General features: G+C 45.4%; 1 protein-coding gene across 1 annotated transcript; it reads left to right on the top strand.

Annotated features, from left to right (window-relative positions):
* The first annotated feature begins 10,887 nt into the window (after positions 1-10,887).
* On the top strand, positions 10,888-23,944 carry C1S (complement C1s). The gene is made up of 12 exons (XM_050943014.1): positions 10,888-11,059; positions 11,547-11,616; positions 12,030-12,234; positions 12,983-13,160; positions 13,484-13,609; positions 14,652-14,851; positions 15,181-15,334; positions 15,535-15,650; positions 16,161-16,239; positions 16,504-16,641; positions 18,230-18,304; positions 22,609-23,944. Exons 2-12 carry the CDS (start codon positions 11,597-11,599, stop codon positions 23,409-23,411), a joined length of 2,094 nt encoding a protein of 697 aa, XP_050798971.1. The 5' UTR covers positions 10,888-11,059; positions 11,547-11,596; the 3' UTR covers positions 23,412-23,944.
* The last annotated feature ends 3,589 nt before the right edge of the window (positions 23,945-27,533 follow it).

Genomic DNA, 27,533 nt, shown 5'->3' with positions numbered 1-27,533 from the left:
GCTACACATGTAAAACAATGAGGTCTAAATTACCTATTACCACGCAAGAAAGAGATATTGGAGTCATTGTGGATAGTTTGAGAACATCCACTCAATATAGAGTGGCAATCAAAAAAGCAAAACAGAATGTTGGGAATCATTAAGAAGGCCAAGACTAAAACAGAGTTAAAAAAGCAACTAGATAAGTTCATGGAGGACAAGTCCACCAATGGCTATTAGCTAGGATGGGCAGGTCTGACATCCTTAGCAAGGGCACAATTTGGAGGGGGGCAGGGAGGGTGGGAGCCCCACCCGGAGTTTCGTACAGGAGGTGTGGGAGCTCCCAGGTGGAGCTCTTAACTACAGCACAGCATTAGCGTGAAATGTATGAGTTCTGCCGAGGACAGGTGCCTCTGGGACAGGGAATCAGTATCTTGTTTACAAACAGAGACAGGGTGATTAAGATAAGGGCTGGTGATTAAATTAAGTATCAGAGGGGTAGCCATGTTAGTCTGGATCTGTAAAAGCAGCAAAGAATCCTGTGGCACCTTATAGACTAACAGACGTTTTGGAGCATGAGCTTTCGTGGGTGAATACCCACTTTGTCAGATGCATGTAGTGGAAATTTCCAAGGGCAGGTATAGATATGCAGGCAAGCTAGAGATAATGAGGTAGTTCAATCAGGGAGGATGAGGCCCTGTTCTAGCAGTTGAGGTGTGGAAACCAAGGGAGGAGAAACTGGTTTTGTAATTGGCAAGCCATTCACAGTCTTTGTTTAATCCTGAGCTGATGGCATCAAATTTGCAGATGAACTGAAGCTCAGCAGTTTCTCTTTGAAGTCTGGTCCTGAAGTTTTTTTGCTGCAGGATGGCCACCGTAAGGTCTGCTATAGTGTGGCCAGGGAGGTTGAAGTGTTCTTCTACAGGTTTTTGTATATTGCCATTCCTAATATCTGATTTGTGTCTGTTTATCCTTTTCCACAGCGACTGTCCAGTTTGGCTGATGTACATAGCAGAGGGGCATTGCTGGCATATATTACATTGGTGGACGTACAGGTGAATGAACCGGTGATGGTGTGGCTGATCTGGTTAGGTCCTGTGATGGTGTTACTGGTGTAGATGTGGGCAGAGTTGGCATCGAGGTTTGTTGCATGGATTGGTTCCTGAGCTAGAGTTACTATGGTGCGGTGTGCAGTTACTGGTGAGAATATGTTTCAGGTTGGCAGGGTGCCTGTGGGCGAGGACTGGCCTGCCACCCAAGGCCTGTGAAAGTGTGGGATCATTGTCCAGGATGACAATGATTAAGTATCTGGATGTCTAGCCTGTAAAACAGGAATCCCTTCAGGGTGTGTGTTGTTTTAGAGAGAACACAAGGGACTCAAAAAAAAATACAGCCAAGACCTCTGAGCCAACATTAATTTCAGAAAAGGAGGAGATTTGGGGGCTAAAGTGAAAAGGGGCCAAAACCAAGGGAAGGGATAGCAGTGGTACAGAGAAGTTTCCACTCTACCTGAGAGGCCCCAATCACTGTGGTATCTGAGTGCCTCGCAAAGTCTAAACCAGGGGTAGGCAACTTATGGCACGTGCGCCGAAGGCAGCACGCGAGCCGATTTTCAGTGGCACTCACACTACCCGGATCCTGGCCACTGGTCCAGGGGGGGTGGGGCTCTGTATTTTAATTTAATTTTAAATGAAGCATCTTAAACATTTTAAAAAACCTTATTTACTTTACATACAACCATAGTTTAGTTATATATTATAGACTTATAGAAAGACCTTCTAAAAATGTTCAAATGTATTACTGGCATGTGAATGAAACCTTAATTAGAGTGAATAAATGAAGACTTGGCACACTGCTTCTGAAAGGCTGCTGACCCTTGGTCTAAACTATTTCTCCTCACAGCCCCTCGCTGAGGTAGAGTAGTGCTGTTATCCCCATTGTACAGAAGGGGCACTGAGGCACACAGACTAAAGGCCAGATTTTCAAAGGTATTTGGGCACCCAGTGGGATTTTCAAAAGCTCCTAGATAGTTAGGTGCTTTGTAAACCCCATTAGATGCCTAGCTGCATCTTTGAGTACCTAAGGTTTTGAAATTCTGTCCATAAGGCACTGGCCTGAGATCAGTCATAGATCATTAAGATTGGAAGAGACCTCAGGAGATCTAGTCCAACCCCCTGCTCAAAGCAGGACCTATCTCCAAATGGCCCCCTCAAGGATTGAACTCACAACCCTGGGTTTAGCAGGCCAATGCTCAAACCACTGAGTTATCCCTCCCTCTCCATTAGGGGTGGGAGAAGGGGTGTAGAACCCAGGTCTCAGAGGTAGCACCCTATCCACCAGACCAGCCTCTCTGCTGCATGCTGCACAAAAATAAAGACTGATAGATGGAAGCAAAACCAAGGTGGCCAATTCTGAGACTTCAGCAAACAGCCCCAGGAAGTTGGGATGGATGCCATGGTTGACAGTATGAAAAGCATCAGAGGTCAGGAAGGATGGAGAATGAGAGTCAGATTAGAGGAGATCACTTAACTCTCAAAGGGTGGCAGGTTCTGCCCCATGCTGTGATGTAGAGCAATGGCTGCTGTGCAGTTTTACATTTTAATTGAAAACTGTTGTCATTATTTTTTTGTTCTGAGTTTGAGAAAAAAGGAATCAAAAAGTGTCATATAAGTAACAGATGTGTTTATGCCTCAAATTCTTAGGGTTTCAGCTGTAGTCAGACCAATTCCAGAAAAAAAGAAAATAGAAATTTCATTCATAAAGTTGACAGTTATTGTCATATATATATTATTCACTGGGCACCATCTGCGTGCTCAGCACTGTTCAGCATATGCCAGAAAATGTAGTCCCTGAGCCAATATGTATAAAATGTGTAGCCCTGGATAAGATGGCTCAGATAATTATACACTTCATACATAACTATTAAACACATGTTAATATCTATGAGTGGAGGCGCTGATGGTGATAGAAGTTTAACTTGATTAAGGACAAGAATTGACCTTCCAACTTTTTCAAGAGAAGAGCTGCCCAGAGCTCCTGACCGGTTTCTTTTCCTTTCCTGCCTGCAATGAACCGGATATATCTCAGAAATCTCAATTTTTTTTTCAACTTTAAAATGTGGAATTTTCTTGGTGTTTGGTTTTAAATATTCTCCTGTGAGAACTGCAACTCAGTCACTGTATTGTTGTGTTTCAGAGCCTTCTGAAGAGTAACTAGCCTTTATATAGAAGTAAAAGCAGTGTTGCCAACTCTCGTGATTTTGTCATGAGTCTCATGATAATTATTCTTTTCTTTAAAGCTCTCAGAGTCAAGTGGGTAAGTGATGATTTCACCCTTCATTCTTAAAGAAAAATGAAGTTTCTAACCTTTGTGGCTGTGGAGAAGACTTCAAAATGTGTCTCCCCCTCCCAGTGCATCCTAAAGGCTCAAAAAGCCAAAGGCAAATAAAAAGATCAAATCTATTATTTTTAAGATAATCTTATGAGTTTAAAGCCAATCTCATGATTTTGGTGAGCCTGATTCATGATTTTTGAACACTTGGGATTGGCAATACTGTGAAAGTGACTTGAAAGTGTCATGTTTACTCCTGTTTAAGGTCAGTAATGAGGAAACACCCCAACAGCCCCAGGCAGGTGCAGTATAAACACATGGGGCCTTGCCCTAGTAGGATGTTTTCAAAGTTAAACGATCTATTCCAAGCTTGGTGAACTGCAAAAAAGTGATAGAAAGTAATCTAGATTTTTCTAGAAGTATTTCAATTGTTGTATTCAAGAGTTAGTAACAAAGTATGATTATATATAAAAGTTTAAATTAACCAGTATCCCTTAAGTGACTTGCCACAAGATGTGAGAACATGTATGTTTGCCAGAAGCTGGGAATGAGTGACACAGAATGGATCACTTGATTACCTGTTCTGTTCATTCCCTCTGGGCACCTGGCATTGGCCACTGCTGGAAGACAGGATACTGGGCTAGATAGACCTGTGATCTGACCTAGTATGGCCACTCTTATATTATTAGAGCTGAGTGGGTCTAACATTTATTTAATTCTCTTTTCTAATATAGGAATTAGATACAGTGCTCCTATCAGCTAATTTCAAAGTTATTATTTGAACAAAAACCCTTAGAGTTTTCAGGTGCCTAAGTAGCCCCTGGAATCACAGTTAAAGTTGCCTCTCCCCAGTCAAAATCTAAAATGGCACCCCTGGTCCCTAGCTTCTGTTGTCAGAAGCTGGGAATGGGTGACAAGGGATAGATCACTTGATGCTTATCTGTTCTGTTCATTCCTTCTGAAGCATCTGGCATTGGCCACTGTCAGGAGATAGCATACTGGGCTAGATGGTCCTTTGATCTGATGCAATATGGCTGTTCTTATGTTCATTACTGGGGCTCATTGTCAAAATGCTCTTTCAAAGCGTCCCTGATTCAAATAGGCCCCTGTTGAGCCCCTCTAACAGTCTGGTATCTGGCTCCTCAAAAGCAGCCACCAGCCAATCGACCTCAGTGCACCATCCCTGGGGAAACTTTTGCCCCTTGGCTTCACAAATGTCACAGCAGCCACAAAGGTAGCACCAATAAAGCTCATTCAAGAGTCATCGTGCACCTGCTGAACCTGTTGAAGTGCTACTTGCTGCGGTTAAGTTTTCTGGTGAAAGGCTTCATGAGCTATAGGACCAAGAGGTAGGCTGGGTCTCCCAGGATCACAGTTGGCATTTCCACATCCCCAATTGTATTTTTCTGATCTGGAAAGGAAGTCCACCCTAGCAGCTTTCTATAGAGGTCATTATTCCTGAAGATGCATGCGTCATGCACCTTCCGTGACCACCCTTCACTGATAGTGAAATGACCCCTGTAATCCACCAGTGCTTGCAATACCAGAGAAAAGTAGCCCATTCTGTTGATGTACTTTGTCACAAGATGATCTGGGCCCAAAGTGCTGCAAAGCCATACACTATTTCCCACACATTGCCCAGTATCAGTCCTTCATAGCAGGAGGCAATTAATGGCCCTGAACACATGCATGACTGCAACCCTCATGGTGGACTGCCCAACTGCAAACTGATTTGCAAATGACTGGTAGAAGTCTGGAGTTACCAGCTTCCACACTGCAATTGCAACTCGCTTCTTCATCATGAGGGCTGCTCTCATTCCGGTATCCTTGTGCCACTGGGTGGGGTAAGCTCTGTGCAGAGTTCCAGGCAGGTGGCTTTGCGCATCCAAAAATTCTACAGCCACTGCTTGTCATCGCACACCTGCATCATGATGCTATCCCACCGCTCAGGGCTTGTTCCCCCAAGCCCAGTACCAACAGACCACTGTGTGCAGCTGCTCTGTGAATGCCAAAAGCAATCCTGAATTGTTTCTTTCTATGGCACACACCAGGGCAGACACCACAGTGTCATTATTCTCACTCTCTCTTCTCAAACATTGTTATCTCAAGGCTAGGTCACGCTGACTATTCTGCCATTTTTGACTCGCTTCTGATGTGAACCCTGCTTCTGCAGGTCTCATGATATTAGATTAAGACTTGACAGAACAGTTGCTCTGTCTCCGACACTTAAATGGCTTCACTTAAACCCTCTTTCCCTGCTTCCACAGGTCATTCACGTTATGTTCATAATGCTCATCACAAGACTGGAGAGCAGTGCAGGATTCCTGTTTTCAGACAGGGATAGTGGGTGCACAGTTTACAGGGACTGTTGAAAAGCAGTGCAAAATGTGTCAGAAGCCCATAGAATGATGGGATGGTGAGCCCGCTCCATGAAGCGCTGTGATCCCTTCCCAGAACTTCCAGCGGCAGATGGTGGAGAGTTGCACACTGGGATAGCTACCCCCGGTGCACCGTTCTCTGTCGATGCAAGAGCAGCAACTGTGGATGTGCTTCACCATCACAATCAACATTGTGTGGATGTGCAAAAAGTGGTTTAATTACAGCAGTAGGTGATCTTTGATGTAACTTAAAATCAGCAAAACTGAATAGTGTAGACATGGCCTTAAACATTGACCTGTGTTTCATCTTTAATTAGCTTTGTGTAACCAACTTCAGTTTATTTACTTTGATTATTATGTAGGTGATTTCTCTCAGTTATGCAAAGAGATATACATTTAAAAACATTTTATCAAACTTTAATTTGTTTTAAAGTATTAACTTTAAATCAAGTTGTTTAATAAACTTGAACTTTTAAAATTTGAGGTAATTTGCCTAATAATTGATATTTACACTCATAAATTAAAGAATATTCATCCTTTAAAATTACTTGCAGCTAATTTAGTTTATTGCTAATTAATATAATGCAGATATATTAGGGCTGTCAAGTGATCAAAAAATCAATCATGTGATTAATTGCACTGCTAAATAGAATACCATTTATTTAAATAAATATTTTTGGATTTTTCCTACATTTTCATATATATTGATTTCAATTATAACAGAATACAAAGTTTATGGTGCTCACTTTATATTTGTTTTTAATTACAAGTATTTGCACTGTAAAAATATAAATATTTTTCAATTCACCTAATACAAGTATTTAGTACAATCTCTTTATCATGAAAATTGTACATAATTCTACATTTCTAAGTTCAATAACTGCGTTCAAAAACAAAAATGTAAAACTTTAGAGTCTACAAGTCCACTCAGTCCTGCTTCTTGTTCAGCCAATCACTTAAACTAGTTTGTTTACATTTGCAGGAAATAATGCTGCCTGCTTCTTGTTTGCAATGTTACCTGAAAGTGAGAACAGGTGTTCTCATGGCACTGTTGTATCCAGATATTTACGTGCCAGCTGCACTAAAGATTCATATGTCCCTTCATGCTTCAACCACCATTCCTGAGGACATGCATCCATGCTGATGATGGGTTCTGCTTGATAACAATCCAAAGCAGTGTGGAGCAACTCATGTTCATTTTCTTCATCTGTCAGATGCCACTAGCAGATGGTTGATTTTCTTTTTTGATGGTTCAGGTTCCGTAGTTTCCTCATCAGCGTGTTTCTCTTTTAAGACTCCTGCAAGCATGTTCCACACCTTGTCCCTCTCAGATTTTGGAAGGCACTTCAGATTCTTAAACTTTGGGTCGAGTGCTGAAATCTCACATTGGTACCTTCTTTATGTTTTGTGAAATCTGCAGTGGAAGTGTTTTTAAAATGAATAACATGCTGGGTCATCATCCAAGACTGCTATAAGATGAAATATATGGCAGAATGAGGGTAAAACAGAGCAGGGGACAAACAGTTCTCCCCCAAGGAGTTCAGTCACAAATTTAATTAATGCAGTATTTTTTTACCTAGCATCATCAGCATGGAATGGTGGCTGAAGCATACGAATGCTTGGTACCTAAATACCTTGCAGTGCTGGCTAAAAAAGTGCCATGAAAATGTCTGCTCTCACTTTCTGGTGATATTGTAAATAAGAGGGCAGCATTATATCCTGTAAATGTAAACAAACAGCAATTGGCTGAACAAGAAGTAGGACTGAGTAGACTTGTAGGCTCAAATTTTACATTGTTTTGTTTTTGAGTTCAGTTATGTAACAAATCTACTTTTGTAAATTGCAGTTTACAACAAATATTGCACTACAATACTTGTATGAGGTGAATTGAAAAATATAATTGTCAATTTTACAGTGCAAATATTTATAATAAAAAATTTACACCTTGATTTCAATTACAAAACAGAATACACATAAAAATGTAGAAAAACATCCAAAATACTGAAAGGATAGACTACCAATTGAAATGTATTAAGTGTGATTAAAACTGCAATTCATTGCAATTTTTTTGATTGCAATGAATTTTTTTAGTTAATCATGTGAGTTAACTGCACTTAAACAGCCCTAAAATATAAGTACATTTAGAGCCATGCAATTCCTTTGTTTAGTATCTTCCAGCTGAAATTTTTAAAATATCCAAGTAATCTTATGAATAATAAATACAATGAAGGTATATGGAAATAAAAAGTTACTTATGTACTCAATATAAGCATACAATAATAAGGTAGTATCATATGAATAATTAATACTATGCAGATCTGTGCACATCTCAAATTTAGCTACCCATTTGTTCAATCAACTTGTAATTAAATTAGTTAGGAGCTGAATACTTCCCCACAATATGAATTATTAATATCATACAAATGCATAGACTAGCTACAAGATAGCTGAATTAAGTGAATGTGACTAAATACTGTAGATGTGCAGACTCACCCCTGCACCACCTCCCGCTAGTTGTCCTCGGGAATTAGCTCTTCTTCCAGTCAGGAGCGGCCTCTGCAGGCTGGTGATCCACCTGTCCTCTGGCCCTCCATCTCCCTCCCTGGACCTGGTGCCCTTTTAACTGGGTTCTGCCCCCAGCCATACTCCTTTCTTTCAGGGTCTCCCCTCCCTGGGAAACCCCCACCCACTATCTCCACCTTGCCTCAGTATCAGGCTACTGCCAGTCATCATCTAGCCCCATGCCCTGGGGCAGACTGCAGTATCAGCCTACTCATCACTGGCAAAGTTGGGTTTAGACCTGCTGTCTTGGCCTACCCCAGGCTGCCCTCTGCAACCCCCAGTCCCTTTTAGCCCTCTGCTAGGTTGCAGCCTGGGGCTTTCCAGTCTGGAGCTCCTCAGCTCTGCTCCACTCAGTACCCAATCTCTAGCTCCCTGCAGCCAAGTCCATCTCTTTCTACAGCCAGAGAGAAACTCTTCCTTCTGGCTTCCCTGGCCTTTTTGTAAGGCCTTGTTGCTCAGTATGAGGCATGGCCCCAGCTGCAGACACTTCCCCCAATCAGACAGAGTTTTATCTTGACCAACCCCAGCCCTCTGCAGGGCTTTTCCAACCCCTTCCAGGCTGGAGTAGATGTTCATCCCACTACAAATACTATACACGTTTATGTAAATTAGAAACCTATATTAATTGTCCATTTTTTTCCCTTTCCACTTGAAAAATATGATTACATATGTGACTCAGAGGCTCCTTGGCAAAGGATCTCCTATTCTTTGCAAACAACTTTCACCTCAGACCTGGCAAACTCATTAGATCAAACACATGTATTGCAGGATATTTAGCCATAAAGAATAATGCGTAAGGTATGTACAGAGAGCGCTAGGTATTTGTCAAGATCCCTAATCATTATGAGATGTCCATCCGGGTAATATTTAAGGAATAATATAATTATATGGAAAGTAGATTTTATGGACTTGGGGCACTGTAGAGCAACTAGCCAGTCTGTGGCGAGAAGCATCTAAGTTTTAAGGACATTGAAAGTGTTAAGACGGAGGTTCCTAGGGTTGTGTCTGGGACCAGAGATATTGGCTAGTGTCATTTGGTTGCAAGTATCTGGGAGCAGCTTACATGCCAGAGGCTGTGCGTGAACAGCCCAGGAGTGGGGGTTCTCAAAGCAGAGCAGGGTAAGGCTGGCTCCTAGAGTCAAGGATTGGAGTGACCTAGCAGATCACCGGTCCAGATAACACCAGTGGGGAATGTTAGAATAGGCACCCCACATGATGGAGAGCCTTACACTTTGGTGACTGAGCACTGCATGCCACCAGGGCCTAGCACCGAAAACTATTAAATAATAAAAACAAAATAAAACAAGAAAGGAAGCCCAATTACTGGTACTCACTGCTAACTAACTATTTACATAAAAAGTAAAGAGATAAAGTCACTGACAAGGCAGAGACAAAACGGCAAGGTAAGTCACATGAGGAGATCCAGCTCAGGCCATGGGTAGTCACAAGGAACTGAAGGGGATTGGGGAGGTACTGCCCTTATATAGCCTCCGCAGGGGCCATAAGTTTGCACAGGGTACATGTGCTGTCCTGACAGCTACTATGGCACAAAACTCACCAGCTCCAGAACACTGGGCATGCATATGGCTGAATGGAATGCACATGTGCAACCAGGCAAAGACTACTTTTATTTTGCATAGTCTACACCTCAGTCAACTAAAATCAAGCTACAGGTATTACCCTGCATCCACCCTAGAAAATAAGGTGGAGTTTATGTGAGGTTTAGCTAGCACATTAGCCATGTCTACCTGAAACTCACTCTCTTTGAGTGAAGCCCTCAGATGTATAACTTCACTGCTAAGAGTAGGAATGGGAGTTGGGACCTGTAAGGGCATCCTTTCCAATGCAGCACCAGGATAGGAGGTTTGGCTGGCTCGGGGGGTGGGAGGCTGAGGAAAGAGATAAGTGTCCTTTCACCCCTAGGCCACAGGCTCCAATCAAGCCTCAATCTGGCTGGTTTAGGGAGAATGTCTGGGAATAGGATATGAAACTTCTCTAGGTTCCCAGTTCTAACATGACAAAGGTTGACTGTGATGATGGTCCCACGTTGAATCTCATGCTCAATTGGTGGGTTGTTGTACGTGAAACAAGTTTGTGGGCTCTCAACCCACTTCCTAACATGGCAAGGGGTCACACTGCAAAAACCAGCAGAACAACTAACACTAACTGACCCTTGCTGGCAGCCTCAAGCAGAGAGACCCAGAAGTGAATGGGCCACAGACTGAATCTCCTTTCTCCTTCTAAGGGGTCATGGTGAGGCACTTTAGCAGGGGGCAGTGTGGTTGTGGTGGCTGCTCTATTACTGTCTGGAGCTGAGGGGCCAGCATCTTTTCTTAACACTTAAAGCCTTTATTGACAACTTCTTATCAGGGCTCCTCCTTCTCCAAACCCTCTGACCTTCACTGCCAGCCTCCCACGGGTGTGTGTGTGTGTGTCAGAGATTAATTCCTTCCAGCTGGAATTTCCCTTGCCCTCCCCCTTCCCAAAAGTCACCTGATTTCCCCGAAAACCAGCATATGCTAACCCAGCCTAGATCCACATGCTCCCACCCCAGGGACTCAGCCAAGGGGATTGTGAAACAGGCTCTGGAAATTCCGCTGGATGGGAGCTTAGGACGTGAAAAAGCTTCATCTGAGAAGGAGATGCAGGGAGCCATATTCTACAGGCAGGGGGTGCTACAGCATTGTGAGTAAAGGCTCAGACCCTTCCCTGTGAATCCCCCACATCACTGACTGGGATGTGGTCTGGAGACAGAAAAAAAGAGAGAAGGAACAGGGAGAGAGAAACAGAGGCAAAGACGGAAAGAGAAGGTAAAATCTCCAAAACTAGCATTAGAAATGGGCATGGACAACATTCCCCATTGCTATTGTGTGGGTTGCTTGGATCAGAAAGGGGTTAATCTGTGTGGTATAGCAGAAAGCAGTAGGGGGCACTGTCCCCAGACTCCAGTACAGTATAGGGGATTCTGTGCTGTAGGGTGGATGACTCAGCAGGGAGCACTTTCTCGCTTGAGTCAGTATTGAGCCAAATACCCTAGCCTGGTGCTTGAGGATGCTGTGTGATTGGGTGTGTGTGAGCCTGTGTCAGTACTGACCCCTACACCCCACCATGGTGCTGAGGTGCTATAGTGCAGGAGGTGCTGTTGTTTGGATGAGAGGTACAGCTTCCTCTCCAGGCATAGGAACTAAAGTTACTTTGGCACGTTCCCCATGAGTTGGGACATTGAAGCTGTTGTCCTGCCCACCATGCACGCACACACAGAGAAAACACTAATCAGCGCTGTTGTTTTTGTCTCAGTCCTGTAACTCCAAAGTCCAGAAGCTGAAGCTTTTCAGGAAGGACACAGGATGGAACTTTTGCAGAAGTGGTGAGTTGCTGGGTAGAGAAGGGGAGCTTTGACTTATTAATAATTTAATGAACAATGCAGCTCTCCCAGGGAGCAAGGGATGGAAACAGGGAATGGGACCTAGCTTCCCTGCTGGGACTGAACACCAGGCTGTGCTGGACCCAACCCCTGTAGCACTCCCAGCACCCAGGAAGTGGGAGACTAGGTCTGTGAGTGGAATCAGTGTCCATGTCTCCCTTGGCAAGAGCTCCACGTAAATATCTGCAAGAGGAAGCTATTCTCAGTGTAGAACAGCAAGTCTGATTGCTACTGAATAACTCTGGAACTATGCTACATATTAATCTTCAGAGCCACTCACTGGCACTTTTCTGTTAACTACATATAATCAGACATAGAGCACTCCTGTAACATTGCCTTCCTCTTCCCTCTCTCAGGTGGCTCATCCTCTGTTGCCTCCTGGCCTGGGCTGATGCAGCCCCCATGTACGGCGAGATCCTGTCCCCTAACTACCCTCAGGGGTACCCTAATGATGTGAAGGAGTCCTGGGAAATCAGTGTCCCCCCAGGGTATGGCATCCGCCTCTATTTCACCCACCTAGACATAGAGCCATCCCAGGACTGCGAGTATGACTCTGTGAAGGTACAGTACCCCATCCACCCCCATTCAGGGGAACAGAGGGGATTGTGGGGCAGGACTAAGGAGCAGCAGCAGAGCTCAGTGGGGTCTGTGGGGAAGAACTGAAGGTCATCGACAGAGCTTTGTACGGGAGCCCAGGACTGGAATAGGGGACCTACCGGCCCCTCCTGGGGTTGAACTCATTGAAGCACAAATGATTCAGTGCATTCACACTAGCCATGGCGGAATCAATTTGAATTTTGCCTGGCATCTGCACTAGCACTCTTTAAACCAATTCAGTTTCAATGCCCTCTGGTCACCTGTTCTCACTACAGGGTCATATGCAGAGCTACCAGCTCCGTTCCACAGCTATCTCAGTCACTGAGCCTCCAGTAGTTTGCCAGCCGTGTCCACTCTCACCCATCCCCCATTTCCCTTCCACATTGTCTCCATTAGAAATGCCCTCCCAACCGCTATTAATGTCCCCCTTCCAGTCACATCCTCAGTCAATGAACCCTAGCTGTGCAAAGGCTATTTCAGCTATGAGTGTCATTGACCTTCACCCTGGCACCCAAACACTTAAGCCTGAAATGACTCAAAGTTAACCTCTGAACAACCATAAACTATGCAGTGTAAGTGGTTGCACGATAATGAGCTGCTCGGGGAGCTTGAGTGTAGACATGGGGCAAGTTGCTATTGTGCCAAGGGGCTCAAATGTTGATAACAACAATTTTCTCTAGTGAGACAAGACTTCTCTGTCTGTCCTCTGCAGATCCTGTCCGGTGACCAGGTCGAGGGCCTGCTCTGTGGGCGAAAGCGCAGCAAAGACTCTGGTTCCCCAATCCTGGAGGAATTCTATGTCCCTTATAACACCCTGACTGTGACTTTCCAGTCAGATTTTTCCAATGAGGAGCGTTTCACTGGTTTCAGTGCCTATTATGTTGCAGTGGGTAAGGCTGGGCCTGTCTCCGAGTCTCTGGAGTGTCCTGTGGACATGAGCTTCTGCACAGCAGTGTCCAGGGAGGGAGAGGCTTTTGCACCAAGGTCTTCCTCACAGTGCTGTACTATCACTGTCCAGCTGGGAGAGACCCCAGCAGAGTGAGCTTCTCCACAGCAGTGCCAGTCAGCACTCTGCTTCAGTACCTCTACTCTAGAGACCTCCCCTGCTTGGCATCAGTGCCTGTTTACCCCACTCCCTAATAGTAACCTGATTTCTTCCCCCAGTTTCCTCTCTCATGCTCAGCTCACTCGAGTCTCCCTTTACTCCTTGCAGATGTGAATGAATGCATGGATTTCATGGAGGATGCCTGCAGCCACTATTGCAATAACTACATTGGTGGTTACTTCTGCTCCTGTCCCCCAGAGTACTTCCTGCATGAGGATCAGAAGACATGTGGAGGTAAGAGCTTCACAGCTGCTGCCCCCAAAAGCAGAAGGTGATGTAGGCACCACTGATACTGAACTGGGAGGAACGTCTCCATCGGTGGTCTGGCTGTTAAGGAAATGCACAAGGGATGGTAAACGGGAAGGAGATGCAACAGACTGGGAGTACAGAACAATAAACCAATGGGCTATAGAATGGGAATAGCAAAATGATTCACCATCTGAATGGGGGGGAATAGCGCTAAACAACGGGAGGGAGTAAAGAACTACAGACACCAGTAAATCAGAAGTTTGCAAAGTGTTCTGGCTTCCAGCGAGGCCAGTGCAATTTGGGGGGGTTGCATAAATGGAGGTATCCTGGAGCAGGGAAATATCAATATAGTATCCCACCGGGACACTGTGCTCAGCTGGAGGGGACTCAGTCTCGGAGGCCTCACATCCCAGAATGGAGAGGGACAGTGCTTCTCCATAGAACTCCGGGGAGATCCCATTTGGGGTACTGTAGGCAGCAATGGGATCCTTAACTGTAGGAAAAGAGTGACAAACTGAGGGAGCTCAGAGAGGAGCTCAAAATGCACAAGGAATCAGAGGGGTACATTCAAAGAGCTAAATTCCGCCAGCTAGGCAAAACCCTTGTTGGTTGTGTAACACAAACACTGTCTACAGGTGTGCAAGGGGCACAAATCAGAGATGAAGGGGGATTGTTTCTGGAAGGCTGAAAAGGGAGAACTAGGGGAAATGGGAGTGAGATTGAACCAAAGGACAGGTGCTCAGGAGCCATCCCCCATTCCAGGGGGATCTGTGCAGTTGTCTCCCCAGATGAAGGACCCGGAGCTCCACTGCTCAGGACACTAGGAAATGGGGTCCCCAGAAAGTGGATGGGAGAACAATCCTCTCCTGGTCCACCAATGAGAGAGACAGATTCTCATTTCTGGCTGATGCAATGTCTCGACGTGATTAACGTAGGTTACAGGACAATAGAGGTGGATTGGAAGGTGGGGGCTCTCCCCTCATCTTCCTTCCTGACTTCTCTGTCCATGTTCCTTCCTCAACCACAGTGAACTGCAGCGGGAATGTATTCACTGACCTGTCAGGGGAAATCTCCAGTCCCAACTACCCCAACTTGTACCCTGAGAGCTTGATCTGTGAATACCGTGTGGTCCTGGAGCCGGGCTACCGTGTGGTGCTGAACATCAGGAGTGAGGACTTTGATGTAGAACCAGCTGACTCAGAAGGGAACTGCCCTGACAGCTTAACAGTAGGTGGTAGGGTACAGACGGGAGATCTCTCTGACTGGGGTCCCTTTACCCTGCTCACCCCTGATCTCAGCTATGTCTCCCTAGAGATTCCCTTCCTCTCACACTCAGGGTTCCCCTCTCCCTGCTCATCTCTAATCCCAGATGAGCCCACCCCATTAGAGATTTCCTTCCCCTCACATTCAGTGCCCCCTCTCCTTGCTCAACCTTAATCCCATCTGTATATCCCTGTTAAAATCCCCCACTCCTTGACTCTGTCTCTGTCACTTTTTCTCTGTCTCCTACTCTTCTCGTCCAATTTGTCATTGCTTCTTGTTTATTATTTTCCCAGTTCACAGACGGAAAACAACATTTTGGTCCCTATTGTGGCAACAAATTCCCAGGGCCTCCAGAAATTAAAACCAGGAGCAATATTCTTGACATTATCTTCCAAACAGACAAAACGGCACAAAAGAAAGGCTGGAAAATGCGCTACTTCGGGGACCGTGAGTAAAAACCTTGGAAAATGCTCACTTTACTGCTCTGAGACAGAGAGGATGGATAGATGGTTTGGCTAAGTTGATGCCTATTGCTTGGGTGAAAGTGGGATTGCTGGCTGGGAGTCAAAGAGAGAAAGGTGGGAAAAGAGAGAGAGAGAGTGAGTCTCAAACCGATCAGTCACTGATATCCTCTTTCCTCCCCAAAGCAATACCCTGTCCCCAGAGTGTCACCGCAAACTCTATTCTTGACCCCCTAAAGGACAACTACATCTTCAAGGACTATGTGAAGGTGACCTGCGTGAAAGGTTATGAGGTTGTGACGGTAAGCTGCCCATCCAGCCCAGCAATGGGGTTCTACGATCCCTTCCCCTCAGATGTCCTGAGAACCCTGTTGACCTCTAAGTATCTCTCCCAGGCACTCTGAAGCACCTTCTCCTTTCTCCCTACCCACCATGGAAGCGGAAGGTCAGTTCCTAAAAACCTAACAGGGAGAGAATATGTTGTGTGCAGATTTTAGTATAGAACCACTTGGACAAATGGGGACTCCTTCCCCAACAGCTCTGCAGTGGTTCTGGATGCCCTCACTGTTCTTGAAACAGGAAATTGCTATGGCTGACTCAGACCACTGGGCCTGTTTAGCCCGATGACATCATGCCTTCTGCCCCACTCCAGACCAGGTCAGACCAATAGCCTTGTCTAACCTAGTACTCTGCCTCCCTCTATACCTGACTGCTCCGCAGATATCCCTACATCTCAGTGAAATCCCTCCATGGGGGAGCTTAATGAGGTTACATTTCACTCTCAGTAACTGACACATTCTTCTTTCACTCAGCAACAAGGCAGCCTAGCAGCCTTTCACTCCAGCTGCCAGAGTAATGGAGAATGGAGCAACTTGCACCACAAATGTGTCCGTAAGTGTCCCTTTCCTCTATGGCTGTAGGAGATCTGGAAACGGGATATGGACCTTTCAGCATTAGGGCATTAGTTTCAATCTGGCCTTAGATGTGGGGGAATGGGTGACCCACAGCGAGATGAGGAATGGGCTCTGAGCCTGTCTAGTGCAGTGGTGACCAGTGACGAATGAGGAGTTGTAGTGGTTCCTAGTCAGACAGTGTAAATGGATTGTTGGGTGGGGATGCCTCTTTGATAACTGTCCTTTCTGTTTTTCTCTGCAGCTGTGGACTGTGGTCTGCCTGACACTATTGACAATGGCAGAGTCACCTACCTGTCAAGATTTGAGGAGACTCAGTACGAAGCCATTATCCGCTATGACTGCGAAGAACCATATTATACCCTGCAAACCAGAGGGGAAGGTAGGCATTCCACAGCCACGATGACCTCTATCAGTGACTAAAGGCCCAAGAAAGAGCATTGTCCAATTGCTGTATTCTAACTGCCCCCAGTAAGATCCCCTCATGGGGCTGAGGCTGAGACTATATTCCTAGGGAAGACTGTACTGGTTGGCATAGCCCAGCCTCACCCAGATAAAATCCCCTAATTGGGTGGGCTTGTAGCCGATGGTCCTGTTCAATGGCCACCACACAATTGTCACTGATAGTCTCTGTCACTGGCAGCTTCAGAAGAGTGGTCAAGGATTTAATAGGACAGAGCACATATTCTCTGCCAGGGTAGGAGCTGAGGCACATTGGCAGGGGTTCTGTGTCTGTGTGAGGGGGAGCTCGCTCTGCTGCTTACCGGGCTGTACTCACTGTCAGTCTGTCACCTTTGCACAGTAATCTGTCCCTTCCCACACATTAACTAGATTAAAAACTGGCTAACTGATGTGTCTCAAAGTGTAATTGTAAATGGTGAAGCATCATGGAGCAGGTATGTTTCCAGTGGGGTCCCACAGGCATTGGTTCTTGGCCTTAGGCTTTTTAGAGTTTTTATCAATGAGCTGGAAGAAAACATTAAATTGTCACTGATGAAGTTTGCAGATGGCACAAAAATTGGGGCAGTGGTAAATAATGAAAAGGACAGGTCACTGATACAGAGAGATCTGGCTTGGTTGGTAAACTGGGCACAAGCAAACAGTTTGTTTTAACATTTTAGTACAGCCAAATCTAAATGTACACATCTAGAAATAAAGATTGTAGGCCATATTTGTAGGATGGGGGAGTCTAGCCTAGAAAGCCATGATCCTGAAACAGACTTGGTGGTTGTGGTGGATAATTGTGAACTCCCAGTGTGACGCGGTGGCCAAAAGAGCTAATGTGATCCTTGGATGTATAAATGGGAATATTGAATAGCTGTAGGAAGATTATATTACCTCTGTATTTGGCACTGATATGACCACTGCTGGCATACTGGGTCCAGTTCTGTGTCCCTAATTCATTAAAGATGCTAATAAATTGGAGAAGGTTCAGAGAAGAGCTATGAGAATGATTAAAAGTTTGGAAAACACACCTTATATTGTTAGACTCAAGGAGTTCAATCTATTTAACTTAACAAAGAGAAGGTTAACGGATGACTTGATCTCAGTCTATAAGTACCTACATGGGGAACAGAAATTTGATAATAGACTCTTCAGTCTCGCATACAAAAGTATTGCAAAATCCAATGCCTGGAAATTGAAACTAGACACATTCATACTGGAAAGAAGACAATTTTTTAACAGAGTGGGTAACTAATCCATTGGAAAAACTGACCCAGGGCCATTGTGAATTCTCCATCACTGACCATTTTGAAATCAAGATTGGATGTTTTTCTAAAAGACCTGCTCTAGCTCACACAGGAATTAATAAATTAAGGGAAGTCCTGTGCCCTGTGTTTTGCAGGAGATCAGACTAGGTGATCACAGTCATTCCTTCTGGCCACAGAATCTAAGAAAACCAGAGTTGTTGGTCACATTCTCATGATGTTTTGTGCTGAAATCCTTTCTATGCTTCTGTGTTTTCCAAGGGGTTTATCGGTGTTCAGCCAGTGGGAAATGGGTGAGCGAAGAGATGGGAACAGAGCTTCCAGCATGTGTCCCAGGTATCATAAAGAACTTTGTCTATGTGTGCATGTTGTGTGTGTGTGTGTGTGTGTGTGTGTGTTTTGTGGAGACCCAATCACCATTAAAAGTCAGATTTCTCTCCACCACTTCTCTCTAATTTAAAGAAAGCTGAACCAATCTGCCTGAAAAATTGCTGGTTCCTTTTCCAGGGTAGAATTTGACTGGGTAATTTGAGTAACATTAGATTGGGTGTTTCTGAGATCAGTGGGTTCCTGAGAAAGATCAGAGGGGGCAGCAGAAGGAAGCTGGGAAGTACATAAGCTCTAGCGGTCTTCTAGTGAAGCAGCTCACCGCAGCCAGTATTGGACCCTGCTACCGCCTCCTTTTCTCTACTATTGGCTATGCTGGTTCTCATGTTTTAGCCCTTCAGACAAATTAAAATTCATCCCCTTCCAGCAGATAAACAAAAAAAAGTCTGCAAAACCAAAACAGACGTCCAGCAACCTCACACTGGGTCTTCCCCAGTTTAGTCAGGTGTATCCTCACCAGGCCACATAAACTTTTCACCCTCTCTTGGATGTAGCTTCTCCTGTAGCCTTCTCCTGGGCTCAGCAGTCCATTATGTGCTGTTGGAGCAGAGCAATAGACAGGGGACTTCACCTACCTTCACTGGAAAGCCCAGCCTAGACCCTTAGGAAAGCATAAATGTTAACTCTCTTCAATACTCAACCATGATCTCCTGACCAGACTACCTTGAATATCCTTTCTCAGGGCCTCTAACTGCCCCTTAAGGGGGAGTTGCTCCTGCCCCTTGCTGCAGTTAGCTCCAGCCAGGCCTTTCCATCTAGCTAGTATGGAGAGCTTCTTCCCTAGTGCTCTCTGGCTCTCCTGTAGGTCTCTCACCTGTGACTCATTCAGCAGGCTCCCTCTGATAGGAAGCACCACCTCGTGGCTACGGGTATGTGATGCCTGGTCACCTGAACCAACCACCAGGTCCAGCTCAAACTCACCATCTGGGAGGTGGATAACTAGGCACTGGTGGGGCTGAGCTAGCCCCCCTGAAAGGGCCAGCCCACTCTGTGACATGAACCTTGCAATGTCTGCATAGACTCCTGTCAAACGGCAACTCCTGAAACATGATTTAAAAAATAAAACTAAGGAAATTCCATGACAGAACAATGAATTACGTTTCTGTGAAGTTTGAAACTGTAGCCTGGTAATTGTACAACCTAACATTCTAAACTAAGGACATTCACTTTAACTGGATTAAATCCACAAAAGATGGAAAGTCACAGACTTCACAGATTATGATAATGTGACAAAGAGTTCTGTGGCACTTTATAGACTAACAGACGTACTGGAGCATGAGCTTTAGCGGATGAATACCCACTTCCTCAGATGCATGTCACTATGCATGTCACAGATGTATTACTGTGATAATGTGAGTAGCCTTACATGTGGGCCCTCATATTATCACTGAATAAACTGAATCTCACCGACAATTTTACCCTCAAACAGGGTCGACGCAAGGATATTTTGCACTCTAGGCGAAACTTCCACCTTGTGTCCCCCACCCCTCCCCCTCCCCCCGGAGCATTGCTTATTATAAACTTTCAAAAATGAATACTGCATAATGTGGCATTGTTTATTAGACTTAATACATATTTGGCTTTAAAATTTATTAATTTCATTAGTTAGTCTACATATTTAATGAAACTAAGTGAATAACCTGACAGGGGGTGTGGGGCTGGTTGGCTTTGGGCATGGGGGTGTGACAGGGGATGTGGGGCTAGCTGGTTTCGGGCACAGGGGTGCGACAGGGGTTGGCTGGAGACTGCAGGTGTGGGTCTGGCTGGCTTCAGGCAGGGGGGTGGGACAGGGGCTGGCTGGAGACAGGGGGTGTGGAGCTGGCTTCAGGCAGGGGGTGTAGCAAGGGCTGGCTGCAGGCAGGACAGGGGTATGGGGCTGGCTGGAGGCAGGGCAGAGGGTGCAGCAGGGGCTGGCTGCGAGCAGGGTGGTGGGTACCGGGGTCGTCTCTAGATATTCTGGGGCCCTACGCAGCCCCCCCGCGGGGTGTGTGTGTGATGCCCTAGGCCTCCATGGGGTGGAGTGGGAGCGGGGGGGCCCCAGACTTCCATGGGGGGCAGGCCTCAGGGGGGCGGGGCTGGCTTGGGGGAGCAGGGGGGAACCACCCCCCAGCACTCACGGGCAGCGCAGCAGGGGCCGGGTCTCTGCACTTCCCCCTGCTGGTGAGTGCAGGCCTGGCCCTGCTGCAGAGCTCAGGGGAGTGGAGGCGGGGGCCCTGGGGAAGAGCCAGAGCAGCAGGGAGCATCGCAGCGCCCCCGGCAGCTGGAGGAGGAATGACATCACTTCCCGGCTTGCCAGCCCTTGCCCCTCGCACAGCAGCGGGAAGAGGGTTACACGTTTAGCCGGTGCCAGGTGAGCATCCCAGACATTTTGGGCACTGCTTTTTGGCATCCTCAAATCTTGGCGCCCTAGGCGGCCACCTAGTTTGCCTAGTGGTTGCACCGGCCCTGCCCTCAAAGAACACACAGCTTCACGGCATCCATGAGACTCATTGCCTGTGACCCTCCTAACCAATGCCCCTACACTATAGGATTTATATGCCATGAGCAGAGAAGACTGTGATGGCAAAAGATCAAAGACTACTATGTGTAAAACCGGTGCATTATACTTCAGACTATCCAGAGTTCATGTATAAATTCTCCAGAAGAGTGGGCTTGTCTGATTTAATTCTTTCTACGGCCTTTACCAAACGCCTTCACAAAGAAATCCTTCATCTTAAGGGAATATATTGCAAAAGAAGAATGACTGGTACAGTAGATGGACGATATTAACTTGGCAGTGATAACAGGTCAGAACTGAGCCTGTTTGGGTGACTTTAACAGTGAATTCCTTGACTTCTTACATTAGAATTTGAGGATGCATAGGAGACAAGGTGGGTGAGGACCCACTTTTGTTGGTGGAAGATACAATCTTTTGAGCTACACTGAGTTCTTCTTCAACCAACATGACTTCAACAGCAATGCAAACAATTTAAGGATAGGCATTTTTATACTTCACTGAAGTTAACAAACTTTTAATTTCTGAATTTGCTTAGTATGGGCTGTCAATTAGTTGCATTTAACTCAAGCGATTAATGCAAAATAAATGAATGAGATTTTTAAAAACTGTTGCGATAAATTGCACTTTTAATCACCCTGTTAAAAAGATAGCAGAATACCAATTTAAATTTATAATAAATATTTTTGGATGTTTTCTACGTTTTCAAATATATTCACTTCATTTACAACACAAAATACAAAGTGTACAGTGCTCACTTTATATTACAACAATGCCATACAAACGCCTGTTCTCACTTTCAGGTGATATTGTAAATAAGAAGCAGGCAGCATTATCTCCGGTAAATGTAAACAAACTTGTTTGTTATAGTGATTGGTTGAACAAGAAGTAGGACTGAGTGGACTTCTGGCTCTAAAGTTTTACATTGTTTTGGTTTTGAGTGCAGTTATGTAAAAAAAAAATTCTAAATTTGTAAGCTGCCTTTTCACGATAAAGAGGTTGCATTATAGTACTTGTATGAGATGAATTGACAAATACTATTTCTTTTATCTTTTTTACAGTACAAAATATTTGTAATAAAAATAATAATATAAAGTGAGCAGTGTACGCTTTGTATTCTGAGTTGTAATTGAAATCAATATATTGAAAATGTAGAAAAACATCCAAAATATTTATAAAATATTTTAAATTGGTATTCTATTATTGTTTAACAGTGTAATTAAACTCTGAATTAATTGTGATTTTTTTTTTAATCGTTTGACAACCCTATTCCTAAGCTTTTCTTTTCTGTAAACTTTAGATGCAGATTATTTGACACAGAACTGCCATGGACAGAGGTTACTCGAACCAGGATGATGTCAAGGAGACAGGAAAGAGGAGACGAGGGGGGGTTTGGAGGGGAGGGACAGCTCAGTGGTTTGAGCATTGGCCTGCTAAACCCAATTCTTGAGGGGGCCGCTTAGGGAGCTGGGGCAAAATCAGTACTTTGTCCTGCTAGTGAAGGCAGGGGCAGGGTGACCAGATAGCAAGTGTGAAAAATCAGGACAGGGGTAGGGTGTAATAGGATCCTATATAAAAAAAAGCCTCAAATATCAGGATTGTCCCTATAAAATCAGGACATCTGGTCACCCTAGGCAGGGGGCTGGACCCAATGACCCTTTGGGGTCCCTTTCAGTTCTATGAGATAGGTATATCTCCATAACCACCCTACTGACAAGTGGTAATTCTCCCATTGCATCCCTTATTATTTCCCTTCTAGTCTGTGGAATCCCCAGTACACCCATCCAGGAGCAGCAGAGGATTTTTGGGGGCACCCGTGCTAAGCCAGGCAACTTCCCCTGGCAGGTCTTATTCCAAAACCCACGGGGAGGTGGGGTACTTATTTCGGACCGCTGGGTGCTGACTGCAGCTCATGTGCTGGATGATTCAAATAGCAAGCCTGTAATGTATGCTGGGGTGACCAATATCAACCAACGGTCCCAGAAGGAGGAGCTCATACAGCTGTTTGAAGAAGAAGTGTTCATTCACCCTAAGTGGGCAAAGGTGGCAAACCCAGATGCTCGGACAAATTTTGATAATGACATTGCACTGCTGAGGCTGACGGCGCCTGTGAAGATGGGCCCCAGGATCTCACCACTCTGCCTCCCTGGTAGTTCCCCTGAATATGAGCTGGAGAAAGGCAGACTGGGCTACATATCTGGCTGGGGCCGGACAGAGGACCGAAACAGAGTTTACCATCTCATGAAGGCGCAGATCCCTGTGGTGGACATGGCACAGTGCCGTAGTGTGAAGCCGATTCCACCTGCTGATTCCACCACTTTCCACTTCACTGACAACATGGTCTGTGCTGGAGATGGCACCAAGGACAGCTGTTCTGGGGACAGTGGCGGAGCCTATGCCATCAAAGACCCCCACAATGACAGACGGTACTATGTGGGTGGCCTGGTCTCCTGGGGACCACGGTGTGGTACATATGGCCTTTACACCAGAGTGGGGCGCTACCGGAATTGGATCATGGAGACCATGAGTCGATATGAGGAGGCAGAGGGATCACACCAATAGATCCTTCTCACCCTAGGGCACTGCCATCTCACCAGGTGTTGAGGTCACATGTCTCAGCAGATTGGCTGCCCTTTGATCCCATCTACTCTTTGTGCAACAGACCAACTGCATTGTTGCTGTGCCAGAGTAGGAAGTCAGAAACAATGGGTTATTTATTCCATTGTTACTACATCAAGAAGGGGCATCTCTCTTCCTTCCTCCACTGGAATTGCCAGGGCAGGAGCAGAGAGCATACTGGGTAAAGAGACCCCCTTTTACCTTTACCCATCACATTCTTTGCTCAAATTCCTTGGTTTTTAGAAAGAAGCTAGCCAGGCTGTGTCCGCATGATCGCTCCGAGGCTGAAACCCATCAGTGGGGACAATAGAAGGTAATTGCTGGTCCACAAGTACTAGGTTCAGAGCCTTGCCAACCAATAGATGAGGGGCTGCTCCTTCTCCTCACTGGGACAATAGAGGCTCATTGACTTCCGACTCACGTATTCTCTGTATCACTTACAATATCTAACTGCATTAAAGGATCACCAAATCACCTCCCTGTGTGTGCAGTCTCCTTTCTTCTCAGACTAGACCTAGGTTCCCAACTAAAGTGACCTATCTCCCCCCTCACTCCCATGCTAATAGCTATAGGCCTTTTAAAAGCTGTGGCTCATGCTACCTCACTGCAGCATCTGGGACCTTTATATGAGCCACTGCTGAACTGGCTGGATCCTCACTGGCAGCTGCTGTCAAGGAGCAGGGTTGCCCAGAGCGGGGGGCAGGGGGAGAAAGTGGGGCAATTTGCCCCAGGCCGCGGGCTCTGCAGGGGCACCCATAAGAATATAGTATTCTACAGTATTTCAACTTTATTTTATAGAAGGGGCCTCCAAAATTGCTTTGCCCCAGGCCCCCTGAATCCTCTGGGCAGCCCTGTCAAGGAGAAGTGGTTGTTTCACAGATCCAGGTCTAGGAATCAAGCTGAGGGGAGCGACTCGTCTCACATTCACCTGCCTCAGGGCCAGTTTTTCAAACTTAAGTCATCTTGTGCAACATACATAAAGTCCAGGGAGGTCAGTGGACTTACACCAGAGATGTACTTGTCAATCATCAATGTCTCACAGACACCTTCCTTTCCAGCATGCTACTCCCAGTCCTGAAATCTCCATACACATTCTGGAATAGTGCGGGAATAGTTCCTCTGTTTGTGGCTCTGAGGAGACATCACCAAGTTACTGTGCTCTGCTCTGGGATCCTCAATCTCGGAGGCTTCACGTCCTGGAGCAAGGAGAGGATAACACCTCTCTGTATGGCTCTTGGGGGGACACCATCTGCATACTCTGTTCAGGTCTGGGCCCTTGAGACCCAACACTGCCTTTCCATTCAGCCTTGGACAGCCCCCACCTGAGGGCCTGCTTTCAGGGTTCCTTTCTCACTCTGAACTCTGGGGTACAGATGTGGGGACCTGCATGAAAGACCCCCTAAGCTTATGTCTACCAGCTTAGGTTAAAAACTTCCCCAAGGCACAAATTCCACCTTGCCTTGAACAGTATGCTGCCACCACCAAGAATCAGGGAAAGGACCACTTGGAGTCCTATGCCCCCAAGCCTTTCACCCCTTTTCCTGGAGAAGGTTTGAGAATAATATCCTCACCAATTGGTACAGGTGAACACAGACCCAAACCCTCGGATCTTAAGAACAATGAAAAAAATCAATCGGGTTCTTAAAAGAAGAATTTTAATTAAAGAAAAGGTAAAAGAATCACCTCTGTAAAATCAGGGTGGTGAGTACTTTACAGAATAACAAAACATTCAACAAAAACACAGAGGATTTCCCCTCTAGGCAAAACTTTAAAGTTACAAAAATAGGGATAAACCTCTCTCTTAGCACAGGGAAAATTCACAAGCTAAAACAAAAGATAATCTAGCACATTTCTTTGCTATTACTTACTATTTCTGCAATATTAGATGCTTAGCTTAGATATGGCTTAGGGAGATGTATTTTCCCTGCCCTGGTTCCTTGTTGACTCTGGGAGACACAGACAAAAAACCTTCCTCCACAGATTTGAAAGTATCTTATCTCCTTATTGGTCCTTTTGGTCAGGTGCCACCCAGGTTATCTGAGCTTCTTAACCCTTTACAGGTAAAAGAGGAATTAACCCTTTACAGGGCAAAGAGGGATTTCATGCTACCCTTAGCTGTATGTTTATGACAGGCCTCTTTATTAGAAAGGGCTTTGGAGGTCAGTTGAAAAAACCACTGTAAGTCCTCAAAATAGCCAGATCTGGGCTAGCAGAAAGCCTGAATGTCTGATGTTTGATGGCTACTTCAGCAGAAGCAGCTCTGCAGAGTTCAATTTGGAAAACACTGATCCTTTGAAAGCTATGGAAATGGGGATACCCAATTTAAACGAAGATATTTCTTTATTCCCCAGGAAACTCTAATCTCGTCTCTCCACTTCAGCCAAGCAGCATCCCTCTGTTCTTCACTGGGCCCTTGTTGGAGAGAGATTGTTTCCTATGGGTCCTGGGAAGTATTATGTTAATTTTCATGGAATAAAATGGACCAAAGAGTCAAATATGTTATCATGGCTTGGTCATTGTACTACACTAAACAGTTAAACATTGTTTGGGGTTTTGAATACAGAGACCTTGGCCTGCTTAATTCCATGGCAACAACCACCATTAAAAATCTGTATAATCTTTTATTAAAGATACAGAAAAAGAAGGAAAAACAGTTAAAGCATTTGAAATGAAAAATACTAAATGAGGCTTTCATTTTAACAATCTCTCTTCCTCCCTTTCTCTTTAGCTGTAGGGAGCTTTCATAGGAACCCCCCATGTCTGACTGTCCTTAGATGGTATTAACTGTCCTTTGTGGGGAAAAGAGAAACAGTTGAAAGTCCAGGGTTGCCAACAGTCCCTTTTTTCAAGGGACATCCGTTTTTTTTAAATCTCTGTACAATAAGATCGGGAGTTGCTAAGTGCTGCAAAAAGCAGCAAGAAATACCCTTGGCGAATGTAGGTGAGTACAGCTTATTCATTATTATTACCCTAGCTGCAGCTGCCGTTATTGCTGTTGCTGAATTCTGATCCTGTTTCCTTTAAGCCAAAACAAGACAAACACACTCAGAAGGGGACAGAAAAGAACGGCAAAGATAGAAAATGCAGTTTCTGTTTCTGGTGTTGACTCTCACTTGCAGCCTTACTACTGGAGAAAACAGGCATGGCATATGGTCTTATTAGGCGGGACAAGACCTGACAAACTTATATCAGCATCAGGCTGTTTAAGACATTGCTTTTAGCTGCCTCTCTGGTCATGCACTCACAGCAGTGTTGCGAAAGTGACAGTCTTGGCCAGCTAAGCCAGTCTGTTAGTAAACAGAAGGCAGAAGGAGAGTGATAGGAAAGGGAGAAAAATCAGATGGCGAAGGAAAAGGACATCAGACGGAAGGAGTGACAGGAGGCAACGAAGGGTCACATTCCAGGTGTTGTTCAGGACTTAGCTGAAGCCGGTGGAGTGGCAAAGTAATCGATTCCCTTTCTGTGGTCTGGTGTGGTTAGGACACCTTTCAGGAGCAGGACGATGACATCTTAACAATGATATGGTGGATTCCGGGGTCCCAGGAGAAGGTGGAGAGCGAGGGTGGCAGCCAGAACAGTGAAGCTCATTCCTTTCCTTCCTTTCAATCCACCCATCTCCCTGTTTTGATTGCCTCCCCAATCTCTTTTTAAAGAACCCCAAAAGAGGGTGATAAGTGGATAGCCCATCCTCTCATTATTTTGTCTACCAATTAGGCCTAATTTCCAACACCCCAATATCGTTTCATTAAGTTCTGATGCCATTCTCCCATAGTTTACCCTTTATAAACTAAAGAGCCCTTGGGGAGTATCAGCAGACCTTTAGGTTTGGACTAATTCATTCTCTGTCTCCCTTTTATGTGAAAAAAAATGTTTCTGTCACAGGCTGAGTTGGACTTTTGCTGTCCTGAATACAGTACAGGCCACTACACAACAGGAAAGCCAGAAGGACAAAATGTTGCAGCAATTTAGAAGAAGGAAGGGGAAAGAGAAAAACAGAAATAGGTGAAATTGAATGAGCCAGGACAGGGGGTGAGAACATGAGGAGACACTGGGAGGCTAGGGATT

Source organism: Gopherus flavomarginatus, chromosome 1 (genome assembly GCF_025201925.1).
Source record: "Gopherus flavomarginatus isolate rGopFla2 chromosome 1, rGopFla2.mat.asm, whole genome shotgun sequence".
NCBI lineage: Eukaryota > Metazoa > Chordata > Testudines > Testudinidae > Gopherus > Gopherus flavomarginatus.
This window is presented reverse-complemented; position numbering and strand designations above follow the sequence as displayed.